We start from the raw sequence: 17,574 nt of genomic DNA on the forward strand, positions 1-17,574 counted from the left end.
AATTAATGGCTGCAAATGCATACTGTAATGGTGCTATAAAAAAAAATCACACATGTGTTCTGTATAACTACATAGTGGTCCCGTTGCCAAAGGCAAACAAGGTCATAGAAAGAAAGATTGGCTCCAGGTATCTCTTTATCATTCTCTTCTGGGTGATGTATCCATTATCGTCATTACAGTACCAGAAAGTATTTTAAAAGCTAGATGTAGTGGTGGAGTGTGTCCCTTAGTAGATGAGGCAGGAGGATTGCTAAAGTCAAGGCTAGACTGGGCTACTTAGTAAGACCGTAACTCAAACAAGCAAAATTCCATCATCAACAAACAATATTTTTAAGTCTTAAATTATACACATATTTGCACAAAGTGCTCTGTAAAGAAAGCTGGAGTGTATGCATGTATACTCCAGATTTTCTTTTGCTTTTTTTCTTTTTTTTCTCTCTTTTGAACAGGGTCTCCCTGGCTGGCTGGAATGGAACTTACTATGTAGACCAGGCTGGGCTTGAACTCAGAGATTTACCTGTCTCTGCCTTCCAAGTGCTTAAATTAAAGGCATGCTCCAAAATACTTGGACAGATATTAATTTATTAATTTTTATCTGTCTGTGCCTCTGTTGTGTACGAGCACGTGTGTTTGGGTAGCCATGGAGGCGGAAAGAAGTGGCATTGCAGGATGTTGTGAGATGCCCAGTGTAGATGCTGGGGACAAACTTTGGTCCTCTGCAAGAACAACAACCATTCTTAACCATGGAGTCTCCAGACCCTGTGCACCAGAATTTATAACGACAGGAAACACATGGGAAAGACTTAGAAAGCTGAATAAAGAAGAGTGGTGTAGTGGCACACATCTGTTAGCCTCGCACTTGGGAATTAGAAGCAGGAAGATCAGGAATTCACCCCTGGCTCCACAGCACGTTGAAGCCTACCCCCATGCTGCATAACAGACCTCGTCTTACACAATAAATAAACAAAGGCCAAATAACACGTTTTTACCTGTTTTGTGGCCATGTTTAAAATTCTGCTGTGTCAAAGGTTGTATAGTAAAAGTTAGTTACTCAAAAGCCCATTTATTGGTGTGTGTGGTTGCAGGGCTTTAATCCCAGCAAAAGCAGGTAGGTCTCCGAATTCAAGGCCAGCTTGATCCACATAGTGAGTTCCAAGCCAGCCAGGACTAAATAGTGAGCAAGACTCGGTGTCAAGTAAAAAAACAAAGCAAAAAACAAATAAATAACCCACCCAAAGGATTGTTGGAAAATTGTGACATGCGTGAATGTAATGCAGTCAACGTGTGTAGCACATACAGTTGTTCTAGGTGACTGCAGAGCCCATCTTAGTGTTTTACTTAACTGTGGATTCCTTTGCCCATCACAGATGATCTTTAGGACGCCTCCATAACAGATACTGGGTATAAGAAATGCCTTTGAATTGTGAACATAGAAGGGCCATTGAATTGTGTAAAGCATCTCTAAGGGCCCACCACTGAAAGAGAAGTCCGAGTTATGCAAGAGGAAGACAACAACATAGACTTTCTCCTTAGGCCTGCACTGGCATGGTCATAAAGCAAAAACTGGAGGGCTGAGAAGATAGTTCAGTCCATAAACTGTTTTCTGTGTAAGCACGAGATCCAGTTTAACCTCTATAACCCACATAAAAAGCCCCAAATGGTGGTATATGCTTGTAATCCCAGAACTTAAGGAGGCAGGGACAGGAGGATACCTAGGTTTTGCTGGCCAACCAGCTCAATTTAATTGTTGAACCCTGTGTCCCAGTGAGAGACACTACCTAAACAAACAAGCAAACAAACAAAACAAAACAAAACAAAACAAAAACAATGGTGTTTTGGGGGGCTTTAGAGTTGGCTCCGGGGTCAGGAGACTGAATAGTCAGAGAACCAAAGTTAAATTCTAAGCATCTACATGCACAATCCATCTGTAAGTTCATGGGAACTGATGCCTTTTTCTGCCTCTACAGGTACCAGATTTGCATATACTGTATAGACATACATGCAGACATACACATTAGATTGATAAATAAACTACAAAACAGACTACCCCACCCGGGGATCCATCCCATAATCAACCAGCAAACCTAGACACTATTGCATATGCCAGCAAGATTTTGCTGAAAGGAACCTGATATAGCTGTATGAGGCTATGCCAGTGCCTGGCAAATACAGAAGTAGAGGCTTACAGTCAGCTATTGGATGGAACACAGGGCCCCCAATGGAGGAGCTAGAGAAAGTATCCAAGGAGCTGAAGGGGTCTGCAACCCTATAGATGGAACAACAATATGAACTAACCAGTACCCCCAGAGCTCGTGTCTCTAGCTGCATATGTAGCAGAGGATGGCCTAGTTGGCCATCATTGGAAAGAGAGGCCCCTAGTCTTGCAAACTTTATATGCCCCAGTACAGGGGAAAGCCAGGGCCAAGAAGTGGGAGTGGGTGGATAGGGGAGCAGGGCGGGGGGAGGGTATAGGGAACTTTCAGGATAGCATTTGAAATGTAAATGAAGGAAATATCTAATAAAAAAATTACAAACAAACAAATAATGTAGACAAGAGTCCTGTCCTGGCTAGTTTTGTTTTTGTTTTTCTTTGGTTTTTCGAGACAGGGTTTCTGTGTGTAGCCCTTGCTGTCCTGGAACTCACTCTGTAGACCAGGCTGGCCTCAAACTCAGAAATCCTCCTGCTTCTGCCTCCCAAGTGCTGGGATTAAAGGCGTGCACCACCACTGCCCGGCCTGGCTAGTTTTATGACTTTAAGCTAGTGTGGTTTGGGAAAAAGGATTCTCAATTAAGAAATGACTTCATGGGAAAAGGGTGGGTAAAAAGGAAGAAAGAAAAAAAGAAAGAAAAAGAAAGAAAGAAAGAAAGAAAGAAAGAAAGAAAGTGACTTCATAATATTTCTCTGTAGTCAACACTGTAGTTCATTGTCTTAGTGATTGATGTTCATCCTGTTGTGGGTGGCTCTGTCCCTGGGCATGTGGTCCTGGGCTGTGTAAGAAAACAGGTTGAGCAAGCCAGTAAGCAGCATCCTTCCACGACTTCTCCACCAGCGGTTGCCTCCAGGTTTCTGCCCTGCTTGGGTTCCTGCCTGACTTCCCTCAGTGATGGGCTGTGATTTGCAACTGTAAGGTGAAAAACAAAACCCCTCTCTTCCCCAAGTTGTTTTTGGTCATGGAGTTTTTCATCACAACAATAACTGTAACTAAGAAAGACCTCAGGAACATCACCTGAGTTTAATCTCTGGTCTTCACACCTGTGGACACAAGCACTGTCACTAGCACACGCACACGGTATTGTTACCTTGGCTGGCTGTATTTAAAGCAATTGAGGAGCTCAGTGCTCAGGCCTCTATCAGCTACTAAAGCATAATGTTGACTTAGATGCTAGATAAATCAAGCAAAACGGAAGAGGCATCTCTAAGGTTTTTCTGGAAATAATCTCATGCTTGCTAGTTAAGAGATTGAAGTTGTCTTCATGAGGACAGCGCTTTCTTCTGATTAATTAGACTCACTCCGACTGTGTAGGTTGGTGAGAAAAAGACGCACAAGTCCCAGCTCAAAGTCCCCATAATGAAGCCAGTCCTGGTAACTTTGACCTGAAAGATGCTGGCCTCTCTCTGACTTGTAGCCTGGTGAATGTCATTAGTGGACCTGGGGTTTGAGCTCATATGGCAGAACTCTCAGCCTGCTTTTCGAGGCTGCTTGGTCTTATCAACCAGAATATCCAGCGGGAGCTCAGATTCCCACCCTGTGCTGGGTTTGGTTCTGCCAGTAAAGCATTCTTGATACGGAGAGGGGAGTGTTGGGTTACAAGGTTGCTGTGTCACAGGCTTGTCCTTGGCTTTGGGAAAAATACTATGATCATAAAGCATACCTGCACGTCACCGGGTCACATTTCCAGCACGAATAGACAGTTCATCTGTGAGACCTTGAGTCAAACCCTAAAAGGCAGGAGTTAATCTCTTGAACTTTGCCTTTGCTTTTCAAGTCAGAGTCTCACTATTTAACCCTGATATGTAGACCAAACTCACAGAGATCCCCCTCTCTCAAACTCACAGAGATCCCCCTGCCTCTGCCTCCCGAGTACTGGGATTAAAGACTAACTTTGCATTTATTCCTATGTCTGACCCTCAAGGGAGACCCATAATAAATATTTGCTGAATAATTGATAAATTATAATTATAACTTGTTCACATAAGCATATGGATAGAACATTTAAGTTTCTCTTTCTCTTCTAGAGCATTTTCTTTGTGAAGAAAAATAATTAAGACGTTTCTCTTTCCTCTTTCCATACAGGGGTGGTGTAGGATCGCCTAATCTTATTTTGGGGGAATCTACATACTGATTTTCATAGTTGCTAGGTAATTTATTTCCCACCAAGCATGTCCACGCTGTTCTAAGCACATACGTGATACTCATTCTGACCAGGGTGGGGCGACTCTGTCTGTGTGTCTTCTCACTTCCCATCGTCTTCGAAATAGGGGCTCTTGCTGCTGCAGCATATGCCAGGGTAGCCCTCAAGTTTCTGGGGCCTCTTCATTTCACCATAGATGTTGTGGGATTAAAGCCATGTCCAACCCTGTCTGGGTTGTGTGAGTCCTGCATATCTAAAGTTAAGTTCTTGTGCTTGCATAGTGAGTAATTTACCACTGAGCCATCCCCCAACCTCACGGCAACTTTTCTTTATGGGTTTTGTTTAGTTTTGTTTTGTTGAGGCAGGGTTTTGCTATGTAGCCCAGGCTGTACTTGAATTCTCCAGCCCCCTGCCTCTCTGCCTTTCGAATGTTGAGACTGCAGGCTCAAGCCAACATGATTGGCTCCAATCTTCCTTTTGTCTGAGGAAAACTGTCTCTTACCACAGGGTACTTTTAGAGCCTGTCTCTGTGGTGGCAGAAGTGATGTGTCTGCTATAACTTAGTTTTGAGGTCCTGACTGGTAAGTCAAACTTTGCATATACACTGCCCTCCCCAGAGTATTCATAAAATGTGTTTCACAGAATGCCTGGAGTGAAAAAAGAAAAAGAAAAAAAAAAGCATTCCTTTTGGTATTACAAAATCACAAGGACTTTTTCTTCTCAGTGACTTTTTGAAGATTTACCACTGCCCCTTTTTTTCTTTTGGTTTTTATATCCAGAGTTTTCCTGTGTAGCCCTGACTGTCCTGGAACTTACTCAGTAAACCAGGCTGGCCTCAGATTCAGAGGTCCTTTGCCTCTGCCTCCTGAGTGCTGGGCTTGCCAGCCGCAGCAGGATTGAAGAGACTTGGGAGCTTGCCTAACTTCCCTTTGCAGCTCTCCTCCTGTGGGTGCCCAGCACTAACCCTTTTTCTCCCTCCTTTTGGTGCTCAGTTCAGCCTGTGCCTTTTCCTTGAATGCTTTATTCTTAACTTCCATCAAAGGGTTTATCTCGTTGCATTTCACCTTTATTCTCCGTTTATTTGTGGAATAAGGTTTTGTTTTTTTCCTTTTTAAATATTTATTTATTTATTATATGTAAGTACACTGTAGCTGTCTTCAGACACTCCAGAAGAGGGAGTCAGATCTCATTACAGATGGTTGTGAGCCACCATGTGGTTGCTGGGATTTGAACTCTGGACCTTCGGAAGAGCAGTTAGGTGCTCTTACCCACTGAGCCATCTCACCAGCCCGATTTCCCGGTTTGTTAACTGTGTGCTTCTAGGGAGGCAGAGGCAGCCAGGACTACACAGAGAAACCCTGTATCAACAAAACAAAAAAGAAAAGAAGAAGGAAGAGAAAAGACAAAGTGCTTGCCATGTGAGCCTGACAGCCTGAGTTGAATCCCAGGAACTCTTGCTTGAAGAGAGAACCAATTCCTGATGTCTGCATATATGCCATGGCACATATGTACATGCATGTGTACATGCTAACACATACAATTCAAAGTGTTTTTACATTAGTCATTAAAATTATACTAATGGGAACTGGAGAGATGGCCCGGCCATTAAGAGCATTTGATGATCTTTTTTTTTTTTTTTTGGTTTTTGGTTTTTTGAGACAGGGTTTCTCTGTGCAGCTCTGGCTGTCCTGGAACTCACTTTGTAGACCAGGCTGACCTGGAACTCAGAAATCCGCCTCCCTCTGCCTCCCGAGTGCTGGGATTAAAGACATGCGCCACCACCACACGGCACACTTGATGCTCTTGCAGAGGACCCAAGTTCAGTTCCAAGCACCCACATGGTGTAGCTCATAACTGTAACTCTAGCTTCAGGATAGCCAATGCTCTTCTTCAACTTTTGAGGGCACACACACACAAATATGGCACACATTCACACAGATACACATACGTGCACATGTGAATGAAAACTTCTTTTTTTGAGAAAAGGTTTCACTATGTAGATTAGACTAGCCTGGAGCTCACTGTGTAGACTAGGCTCGCCTTAAACTCACAGAGATCCTTCTGTAAATCATAACCATCTGTAACTCTAGTCCCAGAGGATCCAGTGACTTCTGAGCTCTGCAGGCACTAGGCACACACATGGTACACAGACATACATGCAGACAAACCTCTTATACACATAAAAATAATTAATTAAAAATTATAATTAGACACAGTATTCCATATGGAGATATAAGTACGTTTAGCACAATGCTTGGAAGCTGCTCACTTTCCCACAATGATGAGCACTTTCTGTGTGCCAGCAAATAGAACATACAAAGATCCTTTTTAAAATTATTATTTATTTTTTTGTAGAGCCTGCATTCTGGGGAGGGGTATCAGACAATAATGATCATGTGTCAGTTATAAAATATGTCAAAGGAGCTGGGCGTGGTGGCGCATGCCTTTAATCCCAGCACTTGGGAGGCAGAGGCAGGCGGATTTCTGAGTTTGAGGCCAGCCTGGTCTACAAAGTGAGTTCCAGGACAGCCAGGGATATACAGAGAAACCCTGTCTAAAAGAACCCACAAAAACAAAAACAAAAAAAAACCCAAACCAACCAACCAAACAAACAAAAAAACAAAACTAAAAGGATAGGATGTTGAGGGAGGGAGGGAGGGGGAGAGAGAGAGACCTACATCATGCTCTTGGGTATGCCTTATTTTTTCCCCTAGGTGTCTCTCTTTTTATAGTCCTTTTTAAAAATTAATTAGGTTACTCATTTAGTACTTTTGTGTGTGTATGGCAAACTTCATGGGGTAGGGGCTTGTCTGTGCTTGGAGTACAGAGACCTGAGGTTAACACTAGCTGTCTTTATCACTCCCCATCTTATTTTTTTGAGACAGGGTCTCTCATTGAACCTGGAGCTTGGTGGTTTATCTAGAATAGCTGGCCAATAGCTCCTATCTGGGTTCTCTTCAAGCAAGCTTCTTAGCCACTAAACTATTTCTCCAACTCAAAAAATGTCTGTTAATAAACTCTAACTCTATTTTCCTTTTTTATTTTATTTTTTTTAAAGATTTATTTATTTATTTATTATATGTAAGTACACTGTAGCTGTCTTCAGACACTCCAGAAAAGGGAGTCAGATCTCGTTATGGATGGTTGTGAGCCACCATGTGGTTGCTGGGATTTGAACTCTGGACCTTCAGAAGAGCAGTCGGGTGCTCTTACCCACTGAGCCATCTCGCCAGCCCTATTTTCCTTTTTTAAAGTTGAACACTAAGTACTTGGTAAGATTAAGTCATTATTAATCATCACTGAGAGCCGGGCGTGGTGGCGCACGCCTTTAATCCCAGCACTCGGAGGCAGAGGCAGGCGGATTTCTGAGTTCGAGGCCAGCCTGGTCTACAAAGTGAGTTCCAGGACAGCCAGGGCTACACAGAGAAACCCTGTCTCAAAAAACCAAAAAAAAAAAAAAAAAAAAAAAATCATCACTGAGTGTGTTAATGATGGCCTTACGTTTAAATGATTTCTCTGTAGTTTACAAACACATAACAATGTTTACAAATGAAATTATATGCCCTATGGAATTTGCTTAGGAACAACCAGCTTGGGAGTGATGGGTGTATCTCAGTGTCAGAGTATTGGGCCTTTATTGATAGTTGTTGAAGTTGAATTATAAGTAATGAGTTATTTTAAATTTTTTTCTATAAAAAATAATGGGTCTGGGTGCTCAGCATGGCTTAGTTCCATGCTCTTCTGGAGGGCTGAAGTCGGGTTCCCAGCAGCTGTGGGAGGCTCACAACTGCCCATAACTTCAGCTGTAGGGGATCAGATGCCCTCTTCTGGCCTCTTCAAGAATGCACAAATGTAGCCCTCTTTCTCACACACATACATGTAAATAAAACAGTGGGATCAGAGGTAAAGTGAATAAACAATGAAGAAAAAAAGATAAATAAAAACGTAATGAAGCGCCCCCCCCCCCAATTAAATCTATAGGGATTGGAAAGATTGCTCATGGGTTAAGAGCACTGAAAGGACCCTGATATAGCTATCTCTTATGAGGCTAAGCCAGTGCCTGGCAAATACAGAAGTGGATGCTCACAGTCATCTATTAGATGGAACACAGGGCCCCCAATGGAGGAGCTAGAGAAAGCACCCAAGGAGCTAAAGGGGTTTGCAACCCTATAGGAGGAACAACAATATGAACTAATCAGTACCCTCAGAGCTCATGTCTCTAGTTGCATATGTATCAGAAGATGGCCTAGTTGGCCATCATTGGGAAGAGAGGCCCCTTGGTCTAGCAAACTTTATATGCCCCAGTCCACGGGAATGCCAGGGCCAAGAAGTGGGAGTGGGTGGGTAGGGGAGCAGGGTGGGGGGAGGGTGTAGGGGACTTTCGGGATAGCATTTGAAATGTAAATGAAGAAAATACCTAATTAAAAAAACAAACAAACAAAAAAAAAAAAAACATTTGTTGCTCTTGCAGATGACCCAGGTTCTGTTCCCAAAACCAACATGGTGGCTTACAACTCCTGTAAACTCCAGTTCTAGAAAATTTGATCTACTTGTTTGGCCTCCTAGATATATACATGCAGGCAAAACATTCATATACACAAAATAAAATAAATTCATCTTTTTAAAATTCCTTTTTAAAAAAGGACTCTGAATTAGATACAGTAGTGCATACCTATAATTCTCTTTCTTTTTCTCTTTCTTTTTTTTCTTTTTTTAATATTATGGATACACTCCTGCTCTTGTTTTTTTTAAGACATATATATATATATATATATATATATATATATATATATATATATATATATATATGCACACAGGCTGGCCTCGAACTCAGAAATCTGCCTGCCTCTGCCTCCCAAGTGCTGGGATTAAAGGCATGTGCCACCACGCCCCGTGACACTGTTTTCAAACACACCAGAAGAGGGCAGGTTGTGAGCCACCATGTGGTTGCTGGGAATTGAACTCAGGACCTCTGAAGCAGTGCTTTTAACTGCTGAGCCATCTCTCCAGCCTTTTCTTTTTTTTTTTCTTTTTCTTTTTCTTTTTGTTTCTTCCTCTCCTCTCCTCTCCTCTCCTCTCCTCTCCTCTCCTCTCCTCTCCTCTCCTCTCCTCTCCTCTCCTCTCCTTTCTTTTCCTTTCCTTTCGTGTAACTAGGTCTGGCTGTTCTAGAACTCACTCTATAGACTAGGTTGGTCCTGAACTCAGAAATTCACCTGCCCCTGTTCTTCCTCCTGAGTGCTGGCATTAAAGGCATGTCCCATCATGCCTGGCTATACTTGTAATATCACACTCAAGAGATAGTGATAGGAGGGTCAAGTGGTCAAGGCCAGCCTTAGCAAGAGTTTGACTTTGAGTCTAGTTCCATGAGACCCTGTCTTACACACACACACACACACACACACACACACACACACACACACACGCATCTCTAAACTGGATGTAGTGACATACAACTATAATCCCAGAATTTAGGAGATGGAGATTGGCAAATCAACGAAAGTTTAGGGCCAGCTGAGGTTACACAGTGAGTTTCAACCTGACCAGGTTCTGTATCAGGCCTTTTCTCAAAAACAAACAAACAAACAAACAAAAACAAAAGAACAAAAAACAGACAAAAACTTACAAAGCAAACAAAACAAAACAAAATCCAAAAAACACAGCAGCAAGGACATAATAGCAGTCTTCCACCATTCAAAACAAAAGCATCTGAAAGCACACAGCTGGCGTTGGCTAGTAGAGCACATTAGGAGTAGATGAGGTTAGTGTAAGCATGTTCACTTAGATGTGTCAGCTGGACATCCAAGGGAAGACACTGAGGAAGGAGTTACAGATTTCAGTTTGGAACGTGGAAGAACTGTATGGGATAAAGATAATGAGTTTTAAGTTACATAAATGGCATATATGTATGTATATCAATCCTGATTATGGTATGTGTGTATGTATAACAATAATCATGGATGACATCAAGAAGGAAGCAATACAATATGGAATTTAGAACAAAGTAACTCTATGACTATTTATTAGAATGGCTTCATTAAATTTCTTTGTTTTGACTTCTTAAAATTCATACAGTCCTTTAAAAAACATGTCTTTACATTTTTTATTACATTTATTTATTTATTTGTATAGTGGGTGCATGCAAGTAAGACATAGTGCCCAGATGGAGGTCAGAGGACAGCTTGTGGGAGTCTGTTCTCTCCTACCATGTGGGACCCTGGAACTGAAGTCAGATCTTCAAGCTTGGTGGCAAGTGCCCTTAACCTTACAAAAGGGTAAGTGCTCTTGCCATTTTAGGAGTCCTCTTGCAGTGTTTTGTTGAATTTTGAATTATCCTGATCCCAGCAGGTCTGGTGTCCTATAATCCAGAATGGCCTTGAACTCTGTATGTGTCCGAGGCTAGTCTTGACTTCCAGATTCTCCTGCCTTCTTGTGCCAAGAGCTGTGATTACAGGTCTGCACTACTACAACCAGTTTCATATTTCTTATAGTTTGTAAGTTTCTTGAAGATGTCTTTTACTTCATTCCCTCTCTACCACCACATGAAGTAAAAATAGCCCCTTGTATGCAAGTAGATTGAAATTAATGAATGTGAGCTCGTGGAGAAACTTTTGATCAGAAGTTGAGTTTTTTACTTCGTCTGGCATGTTTACCAGAGATCCTGTGGTGAACACACATGGGCTTGGGAAAGACCCACTACTGCTTCCTAGCTCTGTCCAACTCATATTAACCTCCCTATTCTTTCACTTTTGACATCCTGGGGATGTGTGCCCCTATGTCTGGCTAATTTTGTTTTATTGTTTTTTTTTTCTCTCTCTTTATTGAAAGACTTTTCTAAACTGGAGGTGTTAGCAAAACTCTGTAATTTTTGCATTCTGGAAGTGGAGGCACGAGGGTGAGGTCCTCATGGCGGTTTGACTATGCTTGACTTAGGGAGTGGCGCTACTAGGAGGTGTGGCCTTGTTGGAGTAAACATGGTTGTTTGTGTTGGAGGAAGTGTTTCACTGTGGAGGTGGGCTTGGAGACCCTCCTCCTAGTTGCCTTTGGATCAAGATGTAGAACTCTCAGATCCTCTCCAGCACCATGTCTGCCTAGACACTGCCATGCTTCCTGCCTTGATGATAATGGACTGAACCTCTGAACCTGTAAGCCAGCCTCACTTAAATGTTGTCCTTTATAAGACTTGCCTTGGTCATCATGTGGCTTTTCACAGCAATGAAATCCTAACTAAAAAACAGTGCTCAGGAGCCTCACACATGTGAGGCAGACACCTCTGAACTGCTTCCTGGTCCTGCATATCAGCATTTGAGATCCAAAGACTGCAGAATTGATGATGTGACTCAGTAGAGAGCAGGGGCAGGGGAGGAGATGGGAAGTAGGTCGCAACCTCAGACTATGTGTGCAGGGCTTGCTATGCACACAGAGGATGGAAGGAGAGAAAGCTACAGCTCATCACAGCTAACCTTGTGCTTCGAACCCACGCACAGTGGTGCCACTAAGAGCATGTACTCCCAGTGCTTGGGAGATTGATACAAGAGATCAGGAGTTTAAAGTTGAGGCCAGTCTGAACTATTCAAAAAAAAAAAAAAAAAAAAAGGAAGAAGGAAGGAGAGGAGGAGGAGGAGGGAGAGGAGGAAGAAGAGGAGGAGGAGGAAATTCTGACAAACTACAACATGAATTGCTTTGATGATATTTTGTTAAATAAGCCAGATCAGACACAAAGGACAGATGTATAATTAGACCTCTGTGGTACCTACTGTCGGAACATTCTTTTTTTTTTTTTTTAAGATTTATTATTTTATTTATTTTTATTTATATTTATCCGATTGCAGATGGTTGTGAGCCATCATATGGTTCCTGGGAACTGAACTCAGGACCTCTGGAAGAACAAACAATGCTTTTAACCACTGAGCCATCTCTCCAGGCCCCTAGTAGGAACATTCTTAGAGCCAGAAATTAGAATGGTGATTACCTGGGTTTCAGGAGAGGATGATAAGGAGTTAACATTTAATATGGACAGTCATAAAGATGAAGAACACAGAGATGAAGACGATTGTACCACACAATGTGACTGTACCCAATGGTGCCAAGCCATGTACTTAAAAAAGGTCAAAATGTCCCTGGTGGTAGTGCATTGCTTTAATTCTAGCACCCAGAAGGCAGAAGCAGGAAGATTGCCACAACTTTGAAGTTAGCCTGGTTTACAGAGTCCCAGTCCAGCCTGGACTACACAGTGTGTCATTCTATCTTGAAAGGAAAAAAGAAATCCAATCAATGAATGAACAAAACCAAGCAATAGTGGTTAAACTAATAAGATTTCTTGCTGCAGTATTTTCACGCAGGTGGTGCAAAGTGTCACTCTGTTGCCTAGGCTCGCCTGGGACTCAGAGCCCTCCTTCTACTGCTCTTCCTGTAGCCTTCTAAGTCCTACACTAAAGGTATGAGCCACTATACTTGACTTTATTTTCCTGTGATTCAAAAATTAATCAGATAACTACTTGACAACATATGTGTATGTATGTATATATATATATATATATATATATATATACACACACACAATAAAGAAACACAAATGTTGCATGTAGGTATGAACACTCTGCCTAGATCAACACAGGAACATTTTGCCATATTGTTTCTAATCTTTTTGTACTCTCTTACATTCATCTTTTGTTTGTTTTTTAAGACAGAGCCTTTCTGTAGCCTTGGCTGGCCTGGAACTCATTAATGTAGATCATACTGGCCTGGAATTCAGGGAGATCCTCCTGTCTCTGCCTACTAGAAAGCTGTATGCTACCATGTCCAGCTAATAACTTTTTAATTAAATTAATTTAAATTAAAATCTTTTTAAATTAAAAAGAGTGAGTTGTGTAGGGATAAAGCATGCTGCCTAGGGTTGAGTCTATTGCTGGGTTTGCAGGCGTTGGTAGGATTACCCTAGAGACAGTTTAGCCTAGTTCATAAATGACTTTAGCAGGTTCACTGTCCCATCTTGCCCTCATCTTTTGTTGTCTTAGCTTCTTCCCACAGATGTGGTGTTGACAGTGTCTCAGTTTCTCCTGCTTTCTTCACTTTTGTTTAATTGTGAGTCTCTGGACCATTGGGAATACCTATAACCAACATTGGAGGGAAAATACATTCTGAAACCAAACAAAGGCTCTGCATTAACCATTGGGCAATTTGTCACTGCTAACCTCTGTAGCTATACAGACTGGGTTCAAATAGGAACTCTTATTGCCTTGGAGACCTTGCATGATTTTTTTTTTTTCATGTCCCTAAGCCTTGGTCTGCTCATCTATACCTTTCATAGAGTATGATGCTATTAGGTGAGGTCATGTTAAGCAGCACAGTATCTGTCACACAGTGAATATATAGTAATGGATGTCACTAATTATAACACTGGTATGTGATTGGCCACATGTTTGTAGGTTCCAACACAACAGAAGGCAGCTTAAGGGTTAGAACCAGTGATGGTTTGTTATAAATCAGCTTGGAATACTTTACTCTCAAAGATTAGAGGGGATGTATGACTGTGTCCCTATTTGTTTTTTTTTTTTGTTTTTTTTTTTTTTTTTGGTTTTTCGAGACAGGGTTTCTCTGTATAGCTCTGGCTGTCCTGGAACTCACTTTGTAGACCAGGCTGGCCTCGAACTCAGAAATCCGCCTGCCTCTGCCTCCCGAGTGCTGGGATTAAAGGCGTGCGCCACCACGCCCGGCTGTCCCTATTTGTTAAATTAAATACTTCTCAGATCCTCAGTGGAGTTCTCTGCCGCTGAGGTCCAAAGCTATGCTTCCTGTGGGCAGCCATTAAGCACATTTAAAGGCTGGTCAATGTGGGTTAAACTGGCTGGAGTTCTTCTGTTTAGAGACATCTGTGAGGATACATGAGAAAACGACTTGGCAAACTAAGTCACATCACATTTATTTCTTGTTGTTTGATTGGTTGAAATTTATTATTGAATTGTGGCACCCGGTGGGATGATCCCAGCTTGATGAGGTTCTCTGTAGGTTTTCAAGATATTAGTTAGAGACAACCCGAGAGTAAATGGCTGAGAACTTCAGGGAAAAGGATTTAGGTGGGTTAATCAGGGGAGACATTTCCTGACAATGCAGCATGTTGAATTTTAAAGCAAGGTAACAGAGTCCTGTGCATCTTTCTTCTCAGGGAGGGGCTTTAGGGGGGGAAGGCAGAGATGAAGCTGTGAATGCAGGGACGTCAAAGCATGCACTCACCTAGGATTAAGTCAGTTACTCAATGCAATTAGGGTCACCTAGGGTCACCATTCTGCTTGTATTTTCTTTTGTTTCTTAAAGATTTGTTTATTTATTTTATGTATGTAAGTACCCAGCTGCTCTCTTCAGACACACCAGAAGAGGGCGTCAGATCTCATTACAGATGGTTGTGAGTCACCATGTGGTTGATGGGACTTGAACTCAGGACCTCTAGAAGAACAGTCAGTTGGTTTAGCCCCTGAGCTCTCTCTCCAGCCCAGCTTCCTGTATTTTCTTATCTTCTGGGATAATTCAATGACTAACTTAATCACCACACTGCCTAACAAGTTTTTCTTCCCAGTATTTTTTATTTTTTAAAATCTCTTGATTTAGTTAGTAGTGGGAATGGCTCAGGTTCATTTACTTAATCTTAATTTAATGTGTTCTTCTTAGTTTTATGAGTTGAAGTCTCTTTTTTTTTTTTTTTTTTTTTTTTTTTTAAGATTTATTTATTGATTATATGTAAGTACACTGTAGCTGTCTTCAGACACTCCAGAAGAGGGAGCCAGATCTCGTTACGGATGGTTGTGAGCCACCATGTGGTTGCTGGGATTTGAACTCTGGACCTTCGGAAGAGCAGTCGGGTGCCCTTACCCACTGAGCCATCTCACCAGCCCCCGAAGTTTCTTTAAGAATTATTTTTATTTGGTTTGTATGAGCTTTTGCTTGCTGTATGTATATGCAGTGCCCATCAAGGCCAAAAGAGAACGTGGGATTCCCTGGATTTGCAGTTACAGAAGGTTGTGAGCCACTGTGTGGGTGGTGGGAATCGAACCTGGGTCCTCTGGAAGAGCAAGCAGTGCTCTTAACTGCTGAGCATCTTTCCAGTGCTTAGTTATATAAATTTTGACAAACACATTTTTTAAAACATCAAAGTAATCAGAAAGACCTAGGTATCTATGTTTCTCTAGGGGAAGAGAGCTGCAGTGTCAAGTTGGAGACTAACAACATGGTGGCCCTGAGGAGGGCTCTGTGGGAATCAGCTCAGTCTGCCCAGTCTTAGACCTAGTTGGTTTCCTTCCTCTCAAGCTAAGCAGACTGATACACTTAATGCTCTGCTATAGTTGAGGTCGGCTTGAGGTGGGTTCTTTTTTTTTTTGATTGCATTGTTTGGATGTCTAGTACTCAGTAGAGAAACTCAGGAGTCAATCATGAATGATTTTAGGATTAAGAAGTAAGATGTGTCTCTGTGATTTGGGTCATTTTTCTTCTACTTGTAAAACATTCTAGGATTAGAATTTTAGTTATAACAATAGATCCTAAAATTTTCAGAGCAATTTCATTTAAGCTGGTCCTTTTGTTTCCACAAGTAATGCATATGAAGACAACATGCTTTGATTTTTGGGTTAGGAAAATATGATCACTGTAATTTATAGCAGCAGAGAGGAGATTGGCTGGTAGGATGCTCCTCTCTAAGCTTGGCTTATTTCAAGTGCTAAACTGGGCATTTATAGAAGTTGAGAACCATGTATGGGCTGTGCCTAAATAATTCTGAGTCTGGAGTAGAGAAAACCGCCTCCATTTTAATGCCTTCTATGTATATTCTTGGCACTGTGCTAGGTGCTTTCCCTCCTGACAGCTGCTTGGTTAGAATTCTAGCCCAGATCCAACGGCTCTGTAAATTAAAATGACAGTGAAACCACATATGTATCTTGAGCTCAGTTCATTAATAGTTGTCACAGCTGCCACACCCTTTATAAGACCCTGACACCATGATTAGGATAATTAAATCTCTGGGCCTGGATCCTTTAGGTCATTGAGTTAGTAGGGGTGACAGCTGTTCTCTTTGCTTCTAGTTTGAGGATTACAATGCTCAGTTCGTTCAATGGGAGGTGCAAAGCGTCTGGGGCTGCTGCAATCCCCTAAAAGAAAGGGCAGAGAGAGACAAATAGGGAAGCTTGAAAGGGAGTGGGAACACGAAGACAATATAAAACAACAAAATCAAAACTGCCAGAGACATAGAGTGGGAAAACGGAAGCCTTTAAATTCAGGCAGAGGTCTACAGAAGGGATCCTGATCGACACTGGCAAACCTTGTCTCTTCCATTTCACCATCTCAGAAGTACTACCTCTCCTCAATTCTCCTCCTCTTTGCCCTTTCTTTGAAAAGCCAGGAGACTCTCCTTTTCCACGGAAGTCAGTGAAGGGGCCGAAGTCCTCAAGTGTGAGTAGTGAGTACCCCGGTCCTTCAGGCAGGGGTTTTTATTTCATGCCCTCTTAATGTCCCTTCGGTTCAAGGATACTGTCATGCTGGCTGTATTAGGGGGAGGGCCTGCGACGTCCATGCTACCATGGAAACACGCCGCCGTGTTCCTTTTCTTACGCGGGGGGCGGGCACTTCACCTCAGCCACCTATCATCCATAGGATTTCCTGAGTGGCAGACAACAGCAGCGAATGGGCAGTCCGATATTGCGTGACGTGACGGGAAAAGGGGGAGCTCGCGGCCAGTGGCGGCGGTGGCGACAGTGGCGACCTGGGGATCGACCTGGAGGGGCCTGGGCAGCGTGCAGAAACCTCTAGATCCAGGGAGAGGGACCTCCCGCCGGGATGCCAGGTAGTGCTGCGAGCGGAGCCGAGCTAGCCGGCCGCGGAGGCCCGGGTGGCGGGCTTGAAGGGCTGGCTGCCCGGAGGGGGCGGGGTGGCAAGCATGGCGGCGGCGGCGGTGACGGGGACGGGGTTGGAGGGCCGGGGAGGGGGTGGGGAGGCAGCCACCGCGGTGGTCCTGAGGCCGCACGAGTGCCGTGGGCTTCCCGCCCGCCGGGGTTGCGAAGAGGTCTTCCCGGGGCTTAGTGGCGTCAGAACGCGGGGAGAGTTGTGTGGGGGATGGAAAGGGGCGGGGAGAAGAGGTGAGGAAGGAAGCGTGTCTGAGGGAAGGTGAAGAGAAAGGAGGGAGGGAGGGGGAGATCGAAGGATCCAGAGGCGCGGTGGTAAATAACGGAGAAATGAGGGCTG

At 43.0% G+C, this 17,574-nt stretch overlaps 1 protein-coding gene across 2 annotated transcripts in view; it reads left to right on the plus strand.

Moving 5' to 3' along the window:
• Tp53bp1 (tumor protein p53 binding protein 1) overlaps positions 1 to 17,574 on the plus strand; it is a 92,535-nt gene that overhangs the window by 2,477 nt on the left and 72,484 nt on the right. For both annotated transcript variants that reach the window (XM_021156751.3, XM_029473425.2), the window contains exon 2: positions 16,987 to 17,176. In XM_021156751.3, coding sequence (XP_021012410.1) covers positions 17,170 to 17,176 — 7 coding nt within the window. In that variant the 5' untranslated portion in view covers positions 16,987 to 17,169. The remainder of the gene's footprint in view (positions 1 to 16,986; positions 17,177 to 17,574) is intronic.

This window comes from Mus caroli, unplaced genomic scaffold (assembly GCF_978045245.1).
Source record: "Mus caroli unplaced genomic scaffold, Mus_caroli_1 scaffold_2, whole genome shotgun sequence".
Classification (NCBI taxonomy): domain Eukaryota; kingdom Metazoa; phylum Chordata; class Mammalia; order Rodentia; family Muridae; genus Mus; species Mus caroli.